Source organism: Gymnodraco acuticeps, unplaced genomic scaffold, assembly GCF_902827175.1.
Source record: "Gymnodraco acuticeps unplaced genomic scaffold, fGymAcu1.1, whole genome shotgun sequence".
NCBI classification, from domain to species: domain Eukaryota; kingdom Metazoa; phylum Chordata; class Actinopteri; order Perciformes; family Bathydraconidae; genus Gymnodraco; species Gymnodraco acuticeps.
In genome coordinates, this window is record NW_022990940.1 from 390,303 (window position 1) to 412,402 (window position 22,100).

The following is a 22,100-nucleotide window of genomic DNA, read 5'->3' on the forward strand; positions in this document are numbered from 1 at the left end:
TGTGATTCAGCACTAAAGTATTGGACTGTCAGTTCATGATATACATCAGACGTGTGGTCACAAAGCTAAGTTGCATTACTAATTAAACACATCAACTTTTGTTTTGGTTTTCAACAAATCCCAATCTTCATTAGCAGATGGAGTTTCCTGAGTTTAAAATCACATTATTAAATACATTACAAATTACATTTGTGTGACACTTGGATAAATGTTTGAAACAAAAGTGTTCAGTGCTGACTCTGTAGTTCCTCTATCTATGACTGCAAAGTTCCCGCAGTGCAACATTTTCATCATACTGAATTGAGCAATATACTTTCAGGGACTGATGACTGTTTGCCGTCTGGTCTCACAACAGTTTCCCAATTCTGTATCTCATAATCTGTAGACAGCAGCAGTTTACCGGCTGTCTGAGCTGGAACCCATTTTACACGGCTACTAAAAGTCTTTGGAAAGGATATAAATAGCAAAACATACCACTTAAACACAAAAAAAGATAGAGATCGAATGGAAACAAACAAAGCACCACCTTGAGTAATGCCATTCCTTCCTCAAAGGCCAAAGAAAAAGTGAACCGAAAATGTTTTTGAGTGTCTATTTATCGGAACAAATGAGTGTGAGAAGGTTCCTGCAAAAAATGTTGGCAGCAAATATTTCCAGCATAGCTTGTCATTTCAACTTTGAAATGAATGTCTCAGAAATGCTCATTGATGCGAAAGGCCTTTTCAGCCACAGTGATTGCAAATGACTTTAAGGAGATTGGTTTCTGCCACTGCTCTGCAAAGCAAGTGGTTTGCTTGTTGCCAGCATAAACAGAGAGAGGAGGGTATTTCTCTCTCTATCTGTCTGTCTGTCTCCCCTGTGTTGCTACATACTGTACAGTATAAGCTTGAACACATTACACTTACGCCTGGTGTTCAGCGTGATGTGCTTTTTCCGTGAACTATATAGTGTTGTAACAAGGGAGTGTTTGTATGAAGAGGAGGCGTGTGAGCTGTTCATGGAAAAGAGGGAAGTACAGACCAGACAAAAGAGGAGAGAATACACTCTGGATTAACTTCTCTTTGTCAGAATATTACTCTGCAAATGACTCACCCCAATTTCATTATTATTGGACACATTATATAGACAAGGTGTGAGTTCACTAAACACCTTTCTGAAAACATATGCTAAAACAGTAGCCCTTCTATCAATATGTTCTCCCTATTGAGATGCGATACTTAGCTTTATGCGATAAGGAATTATAAAAGATGAATCAAAAATATGCTTTAGTAGCAGGAGTGGTGCTATATTAAAGTTGAGCATTATTTAAAAAGGCTTCTTAAAGCAGATTTGTGTGACCCTGTCTGGATTGATTGAAGCATAATGTCCTGTTTGGTTATCCTACAGCGTGACTTCTGCATTCACCAATGAACTTCTTCGTCACTGAGGTGTCTGGGGCCTTGTGACTGTCCTTGACAATGACTCCTGGGGGGCACAGCCTGTATATTTAACCTGCAGAGCCTCATTCAATTGAAAACGTTTTGAATTTCATGGAGTAGCGCAGTGGGACAGAGGCAGAGTGAACTGCTTACATCAGGCTTTGAGAGTGAACAAGCAGAAAAGTTGAGCACGGAGCAGACTGGTGACGACATTGCAGCGCTCAAGACTCGCAGAGTGACAGACAGGCGAGTACAAAAATAAAACTGTTGCGTTGCCTAGCAACATAGGTGCTACGCAGCTGCTCCCTTCTGTCTGATTGTGGGCTATATCCTCTATAACTTTATCATGCATCCCTATGTTGGCTGCATTGGTGTTTATTTTCTTCTGTTTCTTATAAAATAAGCTTCAGGTTATCTTATTTATTGTGTAATAAGTGTTTGATTTCTTGTTTGTTTGTCAATTTGTCTTACTTATGTCCTTGTTTCTGGTTAGGTACAGTGAGTCTCTACAGAGGAAGGCACTTTATAGGTTTATATTTGATAATCAGTTGTTTGCAGAGGCTGCAGTGCTTTCTTTAAAAAAGGAATTTGTAGTTTTTTTTAACCTCAGGGCTCTGTGGGGTGATGCTACTCCACGGACTCTGACATTTAATACAATTTAGTATGTAGCTTAAATGTTCTTTAGTTTGACAGTACTATCACACACACTTTCTTTAGTACAACAGAAGACCTACTTCTACTTTACAATAGTACTCTTTTCATCCCTGCGCACCTTTGAGATGCCTGCACACCTTTGAGATGCCTGCATCCAACACAGTGAAATGTTTGGTATTTTGTTCATTGTTGTTTTGGTATCAGAGGCACCTGTGCTCTCACCACTCAGCAAACATTTCTAGAGCAACAGCTTGGTTTACATTTAATTCAACGTCCCGTGTGACCTGAATGCGACTGTTTTCATGTGCTTCTCATGATAGGTCCAAAATGTGCCAATAGATAGAAGTCGTTGTCAGATGAAGCATGACGGGGTGAGCTCTCAGCAATTGAGAAACACTCAACTGAACGTGTTAAAAATCCTGTCAACTCATTGATCGTTGTTTACAATTGATCACATCTTTGTTAAGCACATCAGTGATAAGAAAACCAATTCGTCATGGAGTTGGATACACCTCCTCATGTCACGGTACATAGATGACAAGATGTGAGAGATCATTTTCACACCTCAGGCCTTTATGAATTAAATAAACATGTCTTTTTTTCTGTTTACACTGAGATTTAAGCTACTGTATGCTGGAACTGACAAACCCAAAATATCACACGCTAGTTAAGAATAACGTTCCGCAGAACATATTTCCCAAAGTGCATGTCAGAGCATTAATATTGTCAAAGATAAATCGCTCCTCAGGCGGAACTGATTACTTGCATCAAAGACGGCCATCAATGCAATAATGAAAATAACATGTTCATGAACATCACTGGAGGCAGAAGTGCGTATGAATTGCATCGCTCTCAGCCTTGTTTATTTACACCGTTTATACCATAAGCAACCTTCCCCTACCGCTTTTATCTACTTATCTTTTAAACTCGCTGCAGTTAAAGTCGATGTGAGTGTAATAAGAATATTTGTAGGCAGATGTCATGCTGTATGTGGATCTACCACAAACACATGTGACTCTTTGTAGTTTCTTTCTTTCACATTTCACAGTCAGTCAAGTTCTGGGTCCTGTGGTCTCAGAACAGTGTGTTAAAAGTCTGCAAAAATGAGCAGGAGCATTGTTCCTGTATGCTCAAAATAAATGCGTTTGCTGTAGATATATTTAAATGTTGTGAGCATATTGTCTTTAGCAGCTGAGCCTTAGCGGCTTTGTCTTTAAAAAAAAAGCTTGTCCATGATCACACACAAAGATCATGACTTTTTGTCACAACTCAAAGGCTCCGTTAACTTCAGTTTACATCAGAAACAGAAGGATGAAATCACACTAAAAGCTACAAAAAAATACTTTATTTTCCTCCTTGTCATCTTCCACATTGTGCTGTCTTTATCATTGTATCTCTATATGTCAGGATAAATTATTCACGCAAAGCCCAACGAGGCATCTCATTTGAAAAAACTAAAATAATCACCTCAGCATTTTTCAAACGGTAAAACAACAGAAAAGATGTCCTAAATATACGATGTCATGCATAATAAGATTAGATCAAAAAGGATGTGCTATCATATCCAGCCTAAAACAATCGAGGACGGCAGGTTTGTTGTTCAAACAGATGACAAATCCTCCCTTTACGGGTTCCTCTGGTCACAGCAAACTGACAGAGGGAAAAACATACATTTAATTTTCTCTACCTTTTGACTCCGGCAGCTGATTTACATACTTCCTCTAAAAAATACAATATGATCTGTTGAAAGTGAGAGAAGTCGAGCAGAGCGTGGCATATTATCAAGAATACGGCCTAAAAGGTGTTAAGAGAAACGCCTGGATGTTGTGAACATGTTAACAGGAAACAAAGTGATCTCATTAATGCAACCAACACCTCAGCAGACATTCATAGCACATGGCGGTAAAAACACCCCCAATACTGTATGATGGATTGGAAAACAAATAATGACTATCAGTAAATCATGGTCAACTTGTAATGTATTGCAGCGGGGAGGTGACTGAGAAGTAAGGAATTACAAATTGATCGTTTTATAAAGAAACAGAAAACCATTATATTCTTGCACGCAATCCCTTTAAAACTGTTTAAACTATTAATTGATATTTAGCTTTAGGCAAGGCTTGCTAGTTTCCCCTTGTTTCAAGTACTAAGTTAACCAGCAACATGTTTACCTTTAAGACATTTAATCGTATGCCCCATTTACACGGGAACGCAAATGCAAACGAAACACAAACGAACCGAATTCGATATAAAAAAAATATTCCGTTCACACGGATATGGCTCAATAAACGTATCCCTTCACACGAGACCGCTCGACCTGCTGGATACGCTGTAGTGCATATGCTGGGCCTGTAAGTGGCGCTACTTCCGCCACCAAATACACCAAAAGCAGCGAAGAAGACCCCGAGCATGGTTTCCATGGTTGCCTGGCTGCCCTTCTGTTTATTCTCCGCGGTGGATTTAGCAACATGTAGTTCATGTAGTTCTCCATGTCCACTTGTTGCTGATGGTTGTGGTAGAGGAGCTGTAGATTTTGCACTAACATCTGTAGCATGGTCAGTAGCAGTAGCAGTAGCTACTGACCATGCTACAGCAGTGAGCAGCAGAGGTGGGGAGAGGCGGGGCTATGGCTTCATCGTTATCAGGAAAATTATCGTATAGGACGAACACACTGAGCCGTGTGCCCCCCAGAGCGTTGCGTCAGCAGATCTATCCGCCTTGGGACCCATTATCGTTTTAGGGGTCCGTTTCCGCGGTTCCTTTACGGCCTCGTGTGAACGAACGGGCTATACGAAGGAGAAAAGTAGCGGATACAACCCGTTTCGTTCCCGTGTAAACAGCACCTTACTCTCAGCAAGAAAGCATGCAAAGTGTCACCCAACACTTTGAATAAGATTAAATTGAATGATTATCTTACCTATTGTATTGACTCTGACAAGGCTTGTGACAGTCTGCAACAACTGATGAAACTTGGTAAACTAAACTTGTGGATGATGTAATCTGTTGGCAGTCCTCAGTGTGGGCGAGAGCATTTGTTAGTGATTATGCATTGCTACAGAGGCTTTTATTTAGCAGGGCAGGCTTTCAAATTAAGCTGAACAAGAACAGTCTCTCTCTGAACATGAATCAGAAGAGACAAACCCCAGCTGCCACATGGGAGTGGAGCTGTCTGAGCAGTAATGACATGACTTGGTGCCTGTTTTCCCAGCAGCACTTGAGCAGGAAGATCAAGTTAGTGCCAGTGTACGATAATGCCTGAACACGAAGATACTGCTGAGACGCCTCTGCTTCATTGGGCTCTGAGATATCGTATACTTGAAAAAAGTATGGGCCTTCAGGTACAATCCATCAGCCAAAATCATTTGATTATTTCTACGTTTTTCGTCTCGTAATAATTTACAGCAAATAACCTTTTTAACCTCATTTATTTTTATCAACATAACTCTATGCTTATTTTATGATTATTACTTGGATAACAATTTGAATTGTGTGTTATTCAAATTAATGTTTTAAATGCAGTATGCTGTACATATATTAATGATGTGGACAAACTTTGGACCGTACTTATCAAACTTCTAAGAATTACATTCATAATAGCTCAGGAAACACATTTAAGTCAAATAAATTAAAACAATGACAACATTTCTAAATGTTATTGCATTTTCCTCAGTGATATGTTTTCGGCAAAAACCTAGCAAAATACATAATGTGTAAGCCATACCATTTGTTTGTGATGATAAAAGCTTGAATGAAAAGCTCAATAACAACCTTATTTTATATAGGGATTACAAAGGATATACATTTGATAAATCAGGATCACATTGACACACAATGAAGAAGACAAACTCATGCATTTAGAATATTTGTTTTACTGACATTTGGATTGTGAATTGTGCCTTTGATGCTCAGTGGACCTGAATACTGCGACAGTCTCAAAAACCAAAACTAAGAGAAGTGTATCTCGATGGCATACAGTACAGTATATATATGTGTGTACTGAGTACACTGTATCATATTTAGAAAAACAAAAATAAGAGCACAAAATACATCTAAATAAGGGAAGTTTGATATTTCCTTCTGCATCCTTTGAGTTTAACTTTCTGGCCGTTGGTGACAAACCTTTTAGAAAGTGAGAGCGTTTCATGAGTCTGGATTGCAGTATGAATGTGAAGAGAAGGGAGTATTACATGAACGCTGGGCAGACTTTAAATTGGCTTGCTCCCTTCAATACAGACTCAATGAATTTCACATGGGAGCTCTAAAAACAAAGTGCTCTCAATAACACTGTACTTCTCTCTGACACACACACACTCTCCCCCTCTCTGAACTGCACACACACACACACACACACACACACACACACACACACACACACACACACACACACACACACACACACACACACACACACACACACACACACACACACACACACACACACACACACACACACACACACACACACACACACACACACACACAAATGTATGTATGTGCCTCTGCCTATTTCTTCCATTATGTACCACAAACTTAAAAGCTCATACAAATGTTGTAAACATACTCCACTCACAACATCATATGAATACAACATGACAGGAATCTGTACAGTGTTTACAAATTTCAACTAAATCTGTACCCATTACAATGTAAGGGTCTTCCCAAAAGTTTAAAGTGGCCCTATTAAGTTCATTTTCAGGTTTCATAATTTATTTTGTGCCTCCACTGTGACATGTTTCCATGCTTTAAAGTTCAAAACGCACTTCATTTTTCTCATTTTTCTGCAGCACCTCTTTCCACCCTCTGTCTGAAACCAGAGCCCACTCTGCTCTGATTGGTTAGCTAGCCTGCTCTGTTGTGATTGGTCAACAGCGTAGAGATGTCCTGCCCCTTGGCCTATCAAGTACAAAAGTACAATGTGTTGGAGCGCTAGCCAATAGAAGTGTGAGTGTTACACAGTGATGTCACTATGTTACGAAAGTAAACAAAGGAGTCCAATGGAGGCGTTTTAGGCCGGAGGAAGTGTGTGGGAGAGAAACTCCCTCTGGAAGATCTTTTGGGTTCCTGTAACACATTACAGGAAAGGGAAAACCCCAAAGAGCATAATAGGGCCTCTTTAAACAATGTCCTTTGAGCCCATGCTGGGTTTCTTTTCAAGACGCTCCATCAGCTCCCCTGCACTGAAATAAAAAAACGGTTTCCTACTCCATGGCCAGGGCGACCCTGTCAGGCGTCATCGCCCCCCCCTTGACGGAGATCCACAAGTCCTCACTCGAGTTCTTTCTCTTCTTCGTTTCTGACCTTGCGGTTGCCATGGCGTCCTTGCAACAGCAGCAGTTGGCATGGCGACAGCAGCAGCAGTGGCAGCACACGACCAAAGTGGTGAGGAGGACGATGAGGGGCAGAGTCAGCAGCACCACCAGGCACACCGTGTTGTACGCCCCCTGGCTGTGCTTCTCTGTAGCAATGCTCCAAAGTTGGTGGAAAAAATCCCGGACGCTGTCTGTTCCCCCATCCATGGCGCTCGGATACGGAGTCGTGGCTCCTTTTAATTAAGTTTGTCTGGCAGTTGTAACGTTTTAATAAATCCTTTTAGAGGGTTGTGAAGTTTGCAAGTCAGTTAATGTGCGTATTAGCCAGCTGGAGAGACTCAGATAATCACAAAATGGTGTTCATTTAAGTTGAAAGTTGTTTTTTTATACGGTATGGTTTCAGCTTCAAAGTTACTCCGACGTCTGTCAGGTCTGATATTGTTGGTGACTTGAAATTGAACTTTTATGTGCTCCTGCTTCTAAAGAGTTTACAGCACTATCTGATGAGGCTTGCACTCAGGCTTGGGTTGTTTATGTTAAATGGAAACACTGGAAGCATGCAGGGTGACTTCATGTATGTCTACTTCCTTGAAGTGCCCTGAGCATTCTTTAAACAAATCCAGAAGACCAAAAGCTCACTTGTTTATCAGAAGGTTTTCTTTGAAATAGCCCAGTTGTGACAATCTTGATGCAGGAGAAAAAAGGCAAAATCTGCACTCCAGCCAAGTTTGTTTATCCTGCTTGGCATTCCACAAAATGTTTTCTTTCTCTTTGTCTTCCAGAGGCCTCTCTCGTCCTCTTGCTCTTTTCAGTTAAGTATTGTAGCGATGCTTTTGGGTGTGTCTGTGGAACAAAAGAAAGAGAAAGTAAATACATTTGCTTTTCAGCAGACAGCTCTTCTTCCCTTTTCCCAAACTCGGCCTTCCAATCCATCTTTTTGCCGCTTGTCAATGTCAGCTTCAGATTTTCAGCTTTTCCCCTCATTAATACTGCAGAGGACTCATTCAGGATTCAGGACAAATCTCTACGACTCCTGCTGAGGAAGACCGGTGCAAAGAAGAAGAGGAGAGGGAGATTGTGTCTGAGGGAAGGCAAGACAGAGATAAAGGTAACCAATCTTTCGAAGAGTCCCGCTGAGACAGAAAGTGTCAGGGAAAACAAAGAGACGTAGGCTAGAGAGAGACCTGCTCCAGGAGATTCATCTGAATATACGCAGCTAATTGCTCCCAATGGAGGAAATATATGGAGTCTGACTTAAGTTTTCATAAATGTCTGATTGTAACGCTTTCCTCTGGCCTCAGATAAAATCTCCTAACAGCTCTACTGGAGGAGAAAAAACGAGGTGAGGTGCTTCAATTGGGGAAGTAGGTCTGCAAAAGAAGAAATAAAAGAGGTAAAAGTAATATTGTTCCTTTTTTCTTTGAGACTATTTGATTAAGTCTAAAGCCTTGAGGCAACGTCTTTATTTAAACGGTGTTAAACCACTATAGTTTTCTCCAATGATTTCAAATACCAATTGAGTAAAGTACGTCCTCTAGATTCCCTTTAGCTCACGGCGTCAGAGCCTCTCTGTATTCTCGATGCAAGAGAGAGAAGAGATTCTCATCTCACATTTGGCTAGCAGAGAGAGTAAGATGCACCTGCAAGTGGAGAGCGAATAGATTTGACGTGGCTCTCTTGGTGCGTTGCGTGTCATGTGTGAAATTGGTTTACCCGCAGAGAGCCTGCTAACTTCCCTCCCGCTCGTGTGCTCAACAGGAAACTGAGCGCTCAAGATAAGTGTCATCTGAGACCTCAGAGTTAGAGATGAGAAAGAGCAGTCTCTCAGACCTAAAATAAATGACCACATTTTAAACTGTGCTTGTTACTATTCGTCTGTTTGGTTATAGTTTTGTTTTTCTTATCAGGCTGAAATAAAATAAAGTGTCCCATTCAACATACAGTACGTACTAAACTGTAAACAGCACAGTTTCATTCATTATAGGCCTACTGCACTCGGAAATAAATATATTTTGTTTGACACAAACAGAAAATGATGCAATACTTCAAACTGCTACTTTTAATTGGCTAATAAGATAAAAACACATACAAATAAGAAGCTCCTCCATTTCCTTTGTCTACATCAACGGATTGCTGAATTATGATTTTGGTGTGTATTCTGACTGCCTGTGACTTTATTTTTGCTTATTTTGGGTTTTACTTTGGTTGTAAAACTACATACAAACGCTCACAGTATGTAATCGGTGACAAGGGTTTGCACTCAAAGTGCAGCTTTCTAGCCGAAAGCAAAAACATCAGATAAGTGTGGACAATGATCTTATTTGATGTACAGAAATCCTTCTGGTCCCAACAGCATTAGATTGAAGCATGCATTAGTCAAATGTACGCAGATTTTCAGCCAAAAAGCATTGCAAGTCAACTGTGAACTATACTGAGGAATATGAACATTGTTGAGAGCTCCAGAGTCACTTCCATGTTATTGTTGGTCTTTTCCTCCGATGTTACATCATGTTGAGTTCATGTTGAGCACCTTTGTGTAAACTCTGATCTCCCTCACATAATGAAAACACAGTCAACAAGACGAGCCACAGTCACTGAACAATAAGTCCGTAGGAGAGAAACAAAAGCCGGTACCAGAGGTGTGATAGCTATATAAAAGAGATGACTAATAATGCATCAGTGCTAAAGTCATTGAATGGAATGGATAAGTCATCAAGAGGTATGATAATTATAGTCTCTTGCCAGTATGAATGATCATTGTGGGTTATGTCTAACATGTCGAATTGTTTTCTGTATGTGCTCCAATAGAAAGGTATGAAATAGTTACAAGCTATATTAAATAGAATATTTTCCTGCTCAGGTAGTTTTAAAATGTGAATTTTCTCAAGGTAAACACTGTGATTGTCAGTATTGTTCTTCCAAGATCGCTTTCTCAGCAGGACATTTGCAGTTTGTAATAGAGGGTGTTCACACTGTGAATACTGATGGCATACGTCTGAGCTGAAGTTAGTTTGTGGTTTAGGAAAGGTGCAGAACAAAATAAATAATTGAAAAAAGAAAATACAGCCATGCTTAATTTTACTATATTTTAAATGAGGCCACATTCTTTAAATGTTTACCTTGTTCATATTATCACTGAAATGCCATTCTAAGTTTGGGTGCTTCACTTTCTCATGACATTGTGCTCAGAAGGAGCCATTCATATACAGGAAAAGGCCACACTGGGGCACACAAAGCCAGGAAGGGGCTGAGAAAAATGTTATGATTGCACTCACTTAGCCCTTGCTGCTTTTTAAGGAACATGTGCGACCTAAAAGACAAAGTTGTGACAGAAGGCAAAGCAGGAATCTTTAATGACTCGCCCCGAGCACACAGTCAGAACACAGCCTTCATCAATCTGTATTAATATAGAGCATGGAGGACATGTTTAGCTTAAATTGAATCAGCCTCCAATAAACTATTAGGACATACTTGAGTTTTTTTGTTGTTGTTGTTGCTAAAAACACAAACTAGGTCAGATCACTAAGTGTAGCTGTTTTGCTTGAGTAGCTACAGGCCTGCTGACAGTCTGGAGGAGTGCATTTCTCTGGAGTGATCAAGAGCAAGTGCACAAGCCCATTACAGTTCAGACTTGTGTCAACTCGATCCTGACTGAGTGAAATGAGCAAAGTTGAGGACAAGAAGAGGAGGAAGAGACACTAAAACCAACATCAGGGAAAGACCAAAAAACCCTCCATTGAACAGAGCGACAGAAAGTTACTCTGAAAGAGATTGAAGCAGTAAATGCAGAGATTACAACTATTTTATAAACTAGAATTTGAATAAATAAATAAATGTTATATTTTAACTAGATAACTAGAGGAGTACATTATAGTGATACTTCGGGGCACTCAAAGGCAGGAGAAAGGAAGAAACGTATCATCTTATCCTTGTAACTTGTCAAACATCCTGTCAGATCTAATCTCTAATACAGAACAACACTCTTTTAATAGGAGTCTTCACCAAAAAAGTTGAACCACAAGTCCCACAAGAAAACAGCTTATATAAACCACTCAGAACAGTTTCAAAGTATCTCAAATTGGCACTCAAGATCTCTTTGAAAGCGGCACCTTACCCCGCGGGCACGTGTGAAGTGGCAGGTCAGCTCGCCCTGCTGTCTAATCCCGACAGCTGCTCAGACTTCAGTTGTTTCTGTTTTGGCATCTGGCTTCTTCTCTGTTCTGGTCCCCCTCACCCAGACATCTTGACAAGTCTTCACTTTCTGTTCCTGTTTCCCTCTTTACCCTTGTTTCCCATTCTCCTCCTACTAGTGAGCGTGTGTTTTGGTTACAGCGTCACTGCACCCTGCCCACTTTGTGTAAGAATGGGCCCTCTGTCTCTGCTGCTGTGTTTCCTGCATGGGAAACTACATTCTTGTGGTTGCTTTACTCAACTCACACAAGCACAGGGTGATGTCAGACAGCAAGGGGGGAAGTTATGTAAACTGCATACGAAATGAAATCACGAGACCTTATTAAATGTGTCTTATGAGAACAACTCCTCATGTTAGGATATTAAAAGAAAGGCTTCTCTACATGCACCAATGTGAGAAACCATGCAACACCAGCATTGTTGCAGCATTTTACTTAATAACACTTTATCACAGTAAGAACCACTCCTCCCATCTCAGAGTCCTGTTAAGGGAATAAGAAAGGGGAAATGAAAGCTGTTAAAGGGTGTGTGTTGTGAGCACCACCATGTATAAGAGTCAGATGCAGTTGAGATATGAAAGGGTAAGGTTGTGTGAACTGCACACAAACACACACACATTCTTACTATACCTGTGGCATTATGGTCAGTGCCCTTCCAGCTCAGTCAGGCAAAGGAAAAGAGGATTTTTATTATTAAGTAAGAAAAAAAGTGTTTTGCTGACATTAAAAAGCAGTAGTCTATTTATACTCTTCTTCTGAAAGGAGAAGTTATGAGATAAAGTGCACTGACTCGGATACTGTACACGCACTCTCGATATGATGTGTGCCTGTGAACATGCAATATCTCAGAGTGGTTAGTGTGGGCCTGCATAGTCTCAAAGAGACATTTTCTTTCGTGAGAATCAAACGTTCTTTTTTATAGCGCCTTTTTTATAATAATGAATAAGGAAACATGGTCAGATATACCCTGTTGTTTTGAATTATTCTACTGCAGTTACATACCCTCACCGGACCATCTGACTGGCTGGACATGCAGTGTCTTTTGGTTGCCACGGGGCATGGTTACATGAAAATTGATGAGACGAGCCTCACCATGTCTGCAGGTGTGTCTGAGCCATCTAAGACAAACAACAACCACCTACCCTCACACACACACACACACACACACACACACACACACACACACACACACACACACACACACACATACACACACACACACACACACACACACACACACACACACACACACACACACACACACACACACAGAGGCTGACTGGCAGGGCGTGTAGTTCTCCACAGTGAAGCTATATCACAGCTGCTGTTGAGGCACTACAGGGTCCAGTCACCTGGAGCAAGTGTTGATTAATGACCTCAGTGTAGCGGCACTTCCCTTGATGGAAATCCCTCTTTACAGTAGTTTATATGAAAATGATTTCACTATATTTTCTACTGGCTGCTTTTGATTGTCACTGCAGACGCACCTGAATATAGATTAAACTATACTGCAGGGGTCATTTGAAAATCTTGATTCTGATTCCAAAACACGAGGAGGGATCTGAAAAAGCAGCTGAATATTATGCGCCAATGTGCTTTCCAGGTCTGAGTTTCTTTCTTTCTTACATTATAAGGATCCTATTATTCCTTCCCTTCCCTCTAAGTATAGGTCTACCTTATGTTCAAATGACACTGCAGTGGCCCTTGTATGCATCCCATTTTCTCCAAGGAGACCTTATTCTCAATACATATTTCCTTGTGCTATATAGGGCGTATCTCGCATCTGGTTTATAGAAACCTTACTTTCAGGCAAGCACAGCTATGAGGGAAACCTTGAACAATATATCCCTTTATCCAGCTGGGGTCTGTAGCTGAACAAATTACAGGAAAGACCAGTAAGCTCACGCTGGATCACCGAGCATACAATCATGATAGCAAAGAGGTGACTGTGACATTACCTGTAGCATTAAAGAAAGCCTCATGGGATCACTGGACTGAGTGGGTATAACCAAACGTGGTGCACTCTGTGACTTCTTGAATGTGAGCGCTAATGAAAAGTGACTAAAGGGTTGCTGTAGTGGAATCTGACAAGTGTCCAGAAATAGTCTGCTAATAAATCCCGTCCCCTCGGGGGCAAACCTTAGCAGTGGTTCAGTCCTGTAAAATGACGCTATGAAAACACGGAGTAAAGACTTGATTAGTCTATATAAGGAATTGCCTCTTGCTCTGAAGGAAAAAGCCCTCATTGAAGAGCTGTTAGCTGGCATGTAAACTTAAGGCTTTTACAGGAACACCTAATTGCACTTTTAAGCTATGAGGTCGGTCTGAGCTATTTTTACATTTATTTACGTAATAAACTCAGCATAGTTATCATATGACACAGGCTGTATTTTAGGACTGGACATATTATAAAACATCTCTTTCTTGGTTTGTGAGAACACAACTTTGGTCCATTCTGCTGTATAAATAAATAAAGGGCGTCTCTGTAAGCCTACAGTAAAGGAAATGTTTTCCAAAGTGCTTAAATATGTTCAACAGGGACTTTCTTAGTTCCTCTTTGCTCCCCAGTATATCCATATACAGAATAAGCTATATGAATCACTGTGGGAAAATCACTCAAGCTAGTCAACATGTTGGGTTGCCATGACACTCAGTTGCCAATAATGAGTGTAAAGTTGGCCAAAAAAGATGACTCAATAAGAAACTGCAAAAAGCAGCTGAAGCCCTCTCAGTTGAGAGTTAAAGGTCACATATTATACAAAATCAGCGGGTGGTTGTACACAAATGTGTAGCTACAGGAGCATTTAGGGCTAAGAGATTAAACATTTTACAGGAACACGACACAGCAAGCATGTTCAATTAGAAATGTTCACCCTGCAGTGATGGGAAAAAAATAAAACAACTATTCTTTAAAACACGTCTCAACCGCAATTCATATCAACACGACAGCATTAATCTCCTCACTGTGTCACATTTTCTCGTCTCATTATTATCTCAGTATCCAGTCCCATCTCCCTTAATCAATGTCACCTGTTAACAGAATAGACTGGTGTCTCACTACAGAACACCTCAGGAGAGCATTAGACTGTGCCATGGATATGTCTTTTTACTGACTCAGCTAAGAGATATAGCAAAAAAAACACCCTTTGCTGTTGACCCTCATGTGTCTTTTGTTTATTCAGATATAAAAAAATAGGTTTCCTAATATAAATAAAATGTCTCTCAAGCCAGACTAAATGCATATTCGGTTATCTTTTATTTATAAAATCTAAGAATCCCTTTGTATTTCTGAGATAGGGTTGTCAATTATGCAAAAAAAAACTGAAAATATATGTTATCCTAAATAACAAAAACACTCGGGTTAGTAGAATTTTAAAATAAATCTCAAATAAATCACACTTCCATTCTTCATTTGTGTGTCTTTGATACAGCCAATGACATAAAACAACGTCAAAAGTACGTTGTGCCCTCTGCTTTTTTTAAAGATTATCGCGATTCATTTTTCATCCCACCCATTTACTGTAAATCTTTCCATATTTGCATTCCATTTCACCATCTCGCAATGTATCGGTACATTCGTGCTCCGCATGCTGACCAACAACAAATAAAGCTGTTCTCTTTACTTGCCACTACAGCATTGTTCTCATTCAAACTGTGCATCAATGCGTGTGTGCATAGAATTTACTCTGTAACTCAGTAATAGCAAATGTGGTCCTACTCTCTCACAAACACACACGTACAACACGCTGTGGCTGTGCCCTATGCACAAAATCCCAAATTGTTGAGCTTGTACCCTGCCGTCCCTGTAGGTGATGAGATAAAGCAGAGACTCCGCTGAGCTCGCGCCCCAGGTCACTGCAGCCCTGAGAGACACTTCCATATGTGTGTCAGCTCTCATATCTGAAAGGCTCCTGAGGACTTTTGTGTAGCCTAGTTCAGCTGATGCAGGGGGGGGGGGGGGGGGGGGGGGGGGCACTAAAGAGCGCTCCTGGCACACAGCAAAAATCCAACCCCATTTTCTATTTGGCCTTAAATCATGAATACAAAATGGCAAGGCATTTCGTTGGTTCAGGAAAAAAATTATTGAAGGAAAACTTTGACAACAAAATCCAGAAAGTCCAGCTAAACAGACGTGGTGACTATAAAGAGAGGAGATGGTAGACTTTATGTAAATCAGTGAAGCCAGAGGGTTATTCTGCTGTCTCCAGAGGACATGGAGAGATTGTGGAGGATTTCAACTTGTTTTAAATGTTGATCAATAACATAATTGGTGTTTTTGGAAAAAAGATTTGCACAAAAACAGGATTGTAAATTTCATATTTTCACAATTACTACAAACCATGGTACTGTAGTCTCACTGCACAAGAGTCATGAAGTATATCTTTAGAAAAGTCATTAGAAAAGTAAAAGCTATGTATGTGATAGCAAAGACAATCAACATATATATATATATATATAAAAAAAAACATTTCCTTAGAAAACTCATAATATAGTATGTTACAAAAATGTCAATAAAAACAAGCGGCATATCATTATAAATGTCCTAAAAAAGCCACGGTATAGTTAGTATGTAATCAAAAATGTGTACAAAAGTCATAAAGAATGCATAAAAATAAGTAATAAAAAGAGTGCGTTATTAGAAATGTAATTAATAAAATGTAAAAAAGTAAATTAAAAATAAACAAAGTATGGTTTGTCATAACAAATTCATAAAAACTCATAAACGGAGTTCTAAAAACATTATAATAATAGTATTTGATTTTTGGATCCCAGCTACCACTGACCTCACTGAGTCAGCTCACACCTACATTTAAAGTCCAGCCCATTCAGGAGCTAGAGGCAGTGCGTGGGGAATTTAGTGATTGCTTTAAGGGATGGATAACCCCTGAGCAGAAAGGAAATACTTATTCAGAAGGAAATTGAATCTAAAGTGCAGGGCATAATTGGTGAATCAGCACTAGTTGATAAAAACAAGGAACATTCTCATTAAGCAGCATTGAGACTTCAGAAGCTACATTGATGCGATCATTAACTAATTACAAGTGTTCAATAGTGCTGAAAACCTTAGTGAATGCTTAGATAGATCGTTGCAACAATCTTTTTCACTTGTGATCCTCTAATTAGAACAAACAAACAAAAATATGAAGTTGTGAAGCTCAAACAGAACATGAAGTCTTACCTCACATCCTGCGCTGAACAGTTAAATCTTCCTCTGTGATCTGTGAGGCCCATGGAGCTCTGAGTATCAATACATGTCTGATGAACACCAAGCTGCTCACCGGCCGCTTTCCCAATTAAGCCTTGGTGTTTACAACCCTGTCACAGAGAGACTCTAACTGGGACAACTGGGCTGTGCCTCCCTCTTATTCAGATGCCTGCCAGGGCCTGTTAACTTTCTGGATTCAGTGAGATGTAAAGAGACTCTAGGAGCGCATGGGAGGCTGGGGACGGCTCACAACGCCGCTTTTCATCAGCTTCACCACGTCACTCTGTGCTCAATCCTGTGGAGAGCTGTGGAGGCATTACTGGATGGATGGAGTGAAGAGAGGGGGAGGAAAGGAGAACATATTTTCTGATAATTACGCAGCATGTTCAGCATTTCATTGACTCAGTATAGGCAAAGGGAAAACTAAAAGATTTCTATGTAAATAAAAGTATGTAGCATTAAGTTCTATTTAACTAAAATACATAATTTGTCATGATGTACCTTTGGGTATATCTTTGTCACAATAAAAAAATGTTCACTTTTTATTCCTCATTTGCTAATGGAATACGATTGCAATAATTAGGGAACATTATGTAGATTTAGCAATTTGGCAGACTCAAGAAAAGTCTTCAGGAAAGTTCACACCAGTACTGTTGTAGAGAAACATCATACAGTAAGCTTCAATTAACTAAAATATACAAAAATTGAAATCAATGAAGCTTGATGAAGTGGTTACATGATTGCTGCTAATGTACGCATGCTGTATGAAATTGGTCTTTTGCATTTTGTACACAAATTGACTCTCATTCTAACTAACTACATCATTTTTAACCACAACACATTATTCTGTTGTTAAAATCAGCTTCTCCTCATTGGTTTTCGAGATGAGATCAGATCTAACTTAGCCTACAAAGTTCAAGTCATTTTTGCCACCCAGGCATGTTCAGCTGACAGTGTGGTCGGTGGTTTCGCTCGTTATCGTGGCCTTCCAGCTGTTAGAGATTTAAAAACAGGCACTTGTTAAGATTATGCAATAAATCCTGTCAAATTACATGAAATACATACATGGTTCCAACACATAGAAACAGTTATCATTTTGATAGTATCAGCAGCCCTAACTGGCTCATTAATTGAAACATTGTATTAATCACCTTTCTGGATTAAAAAAACGAGTTCAAGCTACGGGTGAGTGATATTTCACCCCATCTGCTGGTTGGAAAAAAGGACAATACTCCTATACTCAATATGTATTACATGTGTGTACAAAGTCAAACTCTTTACACACACACAGGCAAAAGTTGGAGATGTTTCCATCAAGACTAACTTCCATCCCAGCTGTACAGCGCAGTGTGAACACAGCACTGTGGCAGCAGAGTAATAAACACAGCAGGGTTTGTCGTCTCTTCATTTAATCAGACAGTATAATCATGTTGTGTCTTTTTAATCGTCCAACATCACACATTTTAAACTCAAACTACGGCCCCCTGTTGAGCTCCGTCTTTGGTTAAAGGACAAGTTACACACAGTACGTCTTCAGGGTTTTAGTTTGCAAGGAAAGGGAAAACAAACCTTCCTTCTGAAAGGGAAAAGCAGGGAGAAGTTTCTGAAGCTTCTCGGACAAGTTTCTGTTAAAGTTACACTCTTTATGACGGACAGAGAACATGGCAAACTGTGAGCATTGTTTTCATGACGCAGCTGTTCAGTGTTTTCTTTTGATAAAGGCTGAACATGAGCTTATCTCTCTGACCTTTACCACTATAAAGTGCTGTGTTGTTCATTTATTTGTGTCTAATGTATTCACGAACCCTATGCAGGCTCATTATTTACCAAGTGGATTCTGCTGACCACACATTTGAATGGATAATTAATAGATAATTAGAAGAGGCCGTAATTAAACAATGCATCTCAGAAAACTGCTGAATTGAGAATTATAATGTATATTTTTATCAAATATGTAGCTTCTGTCATGCATTGTGTAGCTGTGCAGTTTTGTTAAACAAAAGTCGTGTGTAACCTACGGAAGCCCATTTCCATCACTGAGAGGACATTTTTGATGACTTACTAAATCATTATGATGACTTTATGTCATTATTGACTAACTGTAATTATAATTAACACTCATTATTTAGAATGATTATCTCAATTAAAATGAGATAATAATTAATTTAATAATTTCTTGACATATTAACTCAAAATAACGACCTAATGGACCTGCTTTCAGCAGTTGGGCTGCCGCATGCACTTGACAGCTCAAACACATACACGTAGTAATTTTGATTCTAAACTGACGGATGTTATTTAGCACATTCTTAGTTAAATCTGAAACTTGACTTAACTCTAAAGCCATGTCCGTCAGCATCATTGCAAAAGCCGACCTTGACTGGCTGCTAAACTGTAAGTCACACCGGAAGCTAACAAAACAAAGCTACCATGATTTATACACAATCTCATTGCGAATGCATAAGCCGCGGTTTAGGACCACAATTGAAGTTCCATTAACAGACAAACCAAACCTCAATGAAAATGGCATCTGCTCTGTCCTTTTGCTGAACATTTTCCCCTGGTCATCCTCATATCACATGAATAATAAAACAAACAGCTTTACTGTTACATTGCTTGCAAGGCAAGGCAGGGCAAGGCAAGTTTATTTATATAGCACTTTTCAACACAAGGCAATTCAAAGTGCTTTACAAAAAACGAAAGACATTAAGAAAATGGCATTTAAAATCAGTCATTAAAAAGAAAAGCTAATAAAATAAACATTAAAAGAAAAAGTACATGGATAAAAGTTACAGTGCATAGTGTAGTAGATATGAATAGTTCAATTAAAAGCAGCGGCAAAAAGAAAAGTCTTCAGCCTGGATTTAAAAGTAGTCAGAGTTGCAGCGGACCTGCAGGTTTCTGGGAGTTTGTTCCAGATATTTGGAGCATAATAACTGAACGCTGCTTCTCCATGTTTAGTTCTGACTCTGGGGACAGAAAGCTGACCAGTCCCTGAAGACCTGAGAGATCTGGATGGTTCATAATTTAGCAGGAGGTCAGAAATGTATTTTGGGTCTAAACCATTCAGTGCTTTATAAACCAGCAGCAGTATTTTGAAATCTATTCTTTGACATACAGGAAGCCAGTGTAAAGACTTCAGAACAGGAGTGATGTGATCAACACACTCTCACTCCATAATCGTCCAGGAGCGACGTTTGGTCAGGGTCCCGTGGCGTGCAGTTGTGACGCTCCTAGGCTCCTTCAGCTTCATAAAGGGACGCAAATAGCTTTCAACTGATTGCAATGTATTCCCATCTGCGGCGGGGTTTGACGCTCATGGAAGCACGCATTCGTTTGTGTCGGCTGCCCTTAAAAGGCAATGTGAGCGTCCATTCCCATTGGATAACGGAGAATTGTACACCTGGAAGTAAGTATTCCCCTTACTGTCGATTGATTTTACAGTGATATCTGCAATACTCATCGACTAAAAAACACCAGATTATCCTTGTTAATTACACAACATTGATTGGTTTAAATTGTGTGCAATGCTTTTGTATTTTCCCCCTTCGATTCGGAGAAACAAATATTTTTTCGGAGTAAAGGATGGCAGAACACTACCCAGAATCCCCAGCTATCGTTTAGGACTACACCATGTGCTCTGTTTGACAAACCCCGTGATTAGTTCTCAAGCTCTGTGATTGGTTGACCTCCAACTGCATTCCATATGAAAAAAAAACGTTTCGTAAAAGATAAAATCATACTTTATTCAGCAGTGCTTGCATTACTCTTTGCACGTCATGGTACCATAGCACCTCCAAGGCGCTAAAAATAAAACTTCAAACATCGCAAAATAAACTGGTCAGACTACTGCTTGACCTTTCATCTAGAACCCACCTCACCTCTGCCCACTTTGACAAACTAGGATGGCTTAGAGTCAGGGCCGCCCCTGGCCAACTTGGGGCCCCAAGCGACATTGTGAGATGAGGCCCCCCCCCCAACCGTAGGCTACTTTGCAAATATAATTCCTGTTTATTATTATTATCAACGGTTACTTTTTTATACAGTGAGGTAAATGGTAAATGTGCATGTATGTCGTTCAGTATGCGTTTACAGGTGAATTTTGCATTTCCTGCCAAATACTAGCCTCAAAAAGATAAAAACATAATTAATGCAAATAAACTACTTCTACTAATAATCATAATCAATTCAATAATATAAATACTATATTGTTTTATTATAATATAGTTGTAATATAGTCCAGACAAAACATGCTTATGACATGCTCAAAAACTGATATTTCTTAAATCTGTATTCTAGTTCCCTCTGTCAGCAATGTATCAACAACTACACACACATTTCTATCAGTGTTTCTCTGTGTTGTGGTTGACATGATGATGACTGTTAGGAGTTAAGGGGAGAGGCTGAGCATCACCATGAAATGTGCAAATTGACATAAAAATGAATAAAAGGGGAACAAATGCTCCATGTTTTTTAGGCTGTAAACTTTAACTGTTATGTAAGCCAAGTAGACAGACAGTTTATCACTCTTCCTCCTGTACATTAGCAGATAAAAGGCATCACATACTTGAATGAATGGTAAATAAAGAATGCTGGAAATAACTGCATCTCCATTAGCCTGTATGCTCTGCAGACGCTGCCTTCTTCATGTCATGAATTGCAGCTGATGTTTTAAGATGGCAATTGGCAATTTGACTTATACAACATTCGTAAGTTGTACATTTGACTCATACAATAACCCACCTTCGAGTGATGCGCAAGTTTCTTCATGTTTTGTTTTTTGCGCCGGACTGAAACTGTCTTTTCACCGACATCTCTTCACCTGCACTAGTGGCCGTATCAAAGCCGTGATTGGTCAGATGTCGATTCATTGCAACGGTGTCGGGTTACAGACGTGCTCCTCTTGTCACCTCTCACTCTCGCGGGGGGGTGCGCGGAGAACTGAGCGGAGAACTGCGCACAGCAGCTGAGGCCCTCTGGGCGGGGCCCCCTGCACAAGGCGGGGCCCCATGCAGCCTGCGTGATTGGCCTGTAGGGAGGGGCGGCCCTGCTTAGAGTAGACGACAGAGTACAGCTACTTGCAATGGGCCTGGTCTACAAGATCCACTACACCTCTATGGTACCCATGTACATGTCAAAATTCTTCCCAAAGGTCAAGGAATACCATGATCATAACACCAGAGGGAGCTCCACAAATCATGTGAAACCCAGATTTGGCACAAAAAAGGGGGAATACACGTTTCGCAATTATGCCACATCAAGGTGGAACGCTCTTCCCACAACTGTAAAGGAAAGTAAAACTATACTTACCTTCAAAACCTCT

The 22,100-nt window shown here is 40.0% G+C and overlaps 1 protein-coding gene across 1 annotated transcript; it reads right to left on the reverse strand.

Moving 5' to 3' along the window:
* Window positions 1-5,829: 5,829 nt before the first annotated feature.
* On the reverse strand, window positions 5,830-11,773 carry LOC117558325 (uncharacterized protein KIAA0040). The gene is made up of 2 exons (XM_034234427.1): window positions 11,496-11,773; window positions 5,830-8,224 (listed from the first exon to the last, which is right to left on the reverse strand). The coding sequence occupies exon 2, from the start codon at window positions 7,586-7,588 to the stop codon at window positions 7,271-7,273; it is 318 nt and encodes a 105-aa protein (XP_034090318.1). The 5' UTR covers window positions 7,589-8,224; window positions 11,496-11,773; the 3' UTR covers window positions 5,830-7,270.
* Between the last annotated feature and the right edge of the window lie 10,327 nt (window positions 11,774-22,100).

Excerpts from the sequence above, each read along its gene's own strand:
- LOC117558325 (XM_034234427.1), bottom strand. The coding sequence starts at position 7,588 with ATGGATGGGGGAACAGACAGCGTCCGGGATTTTTTCCACCAACTTTGG.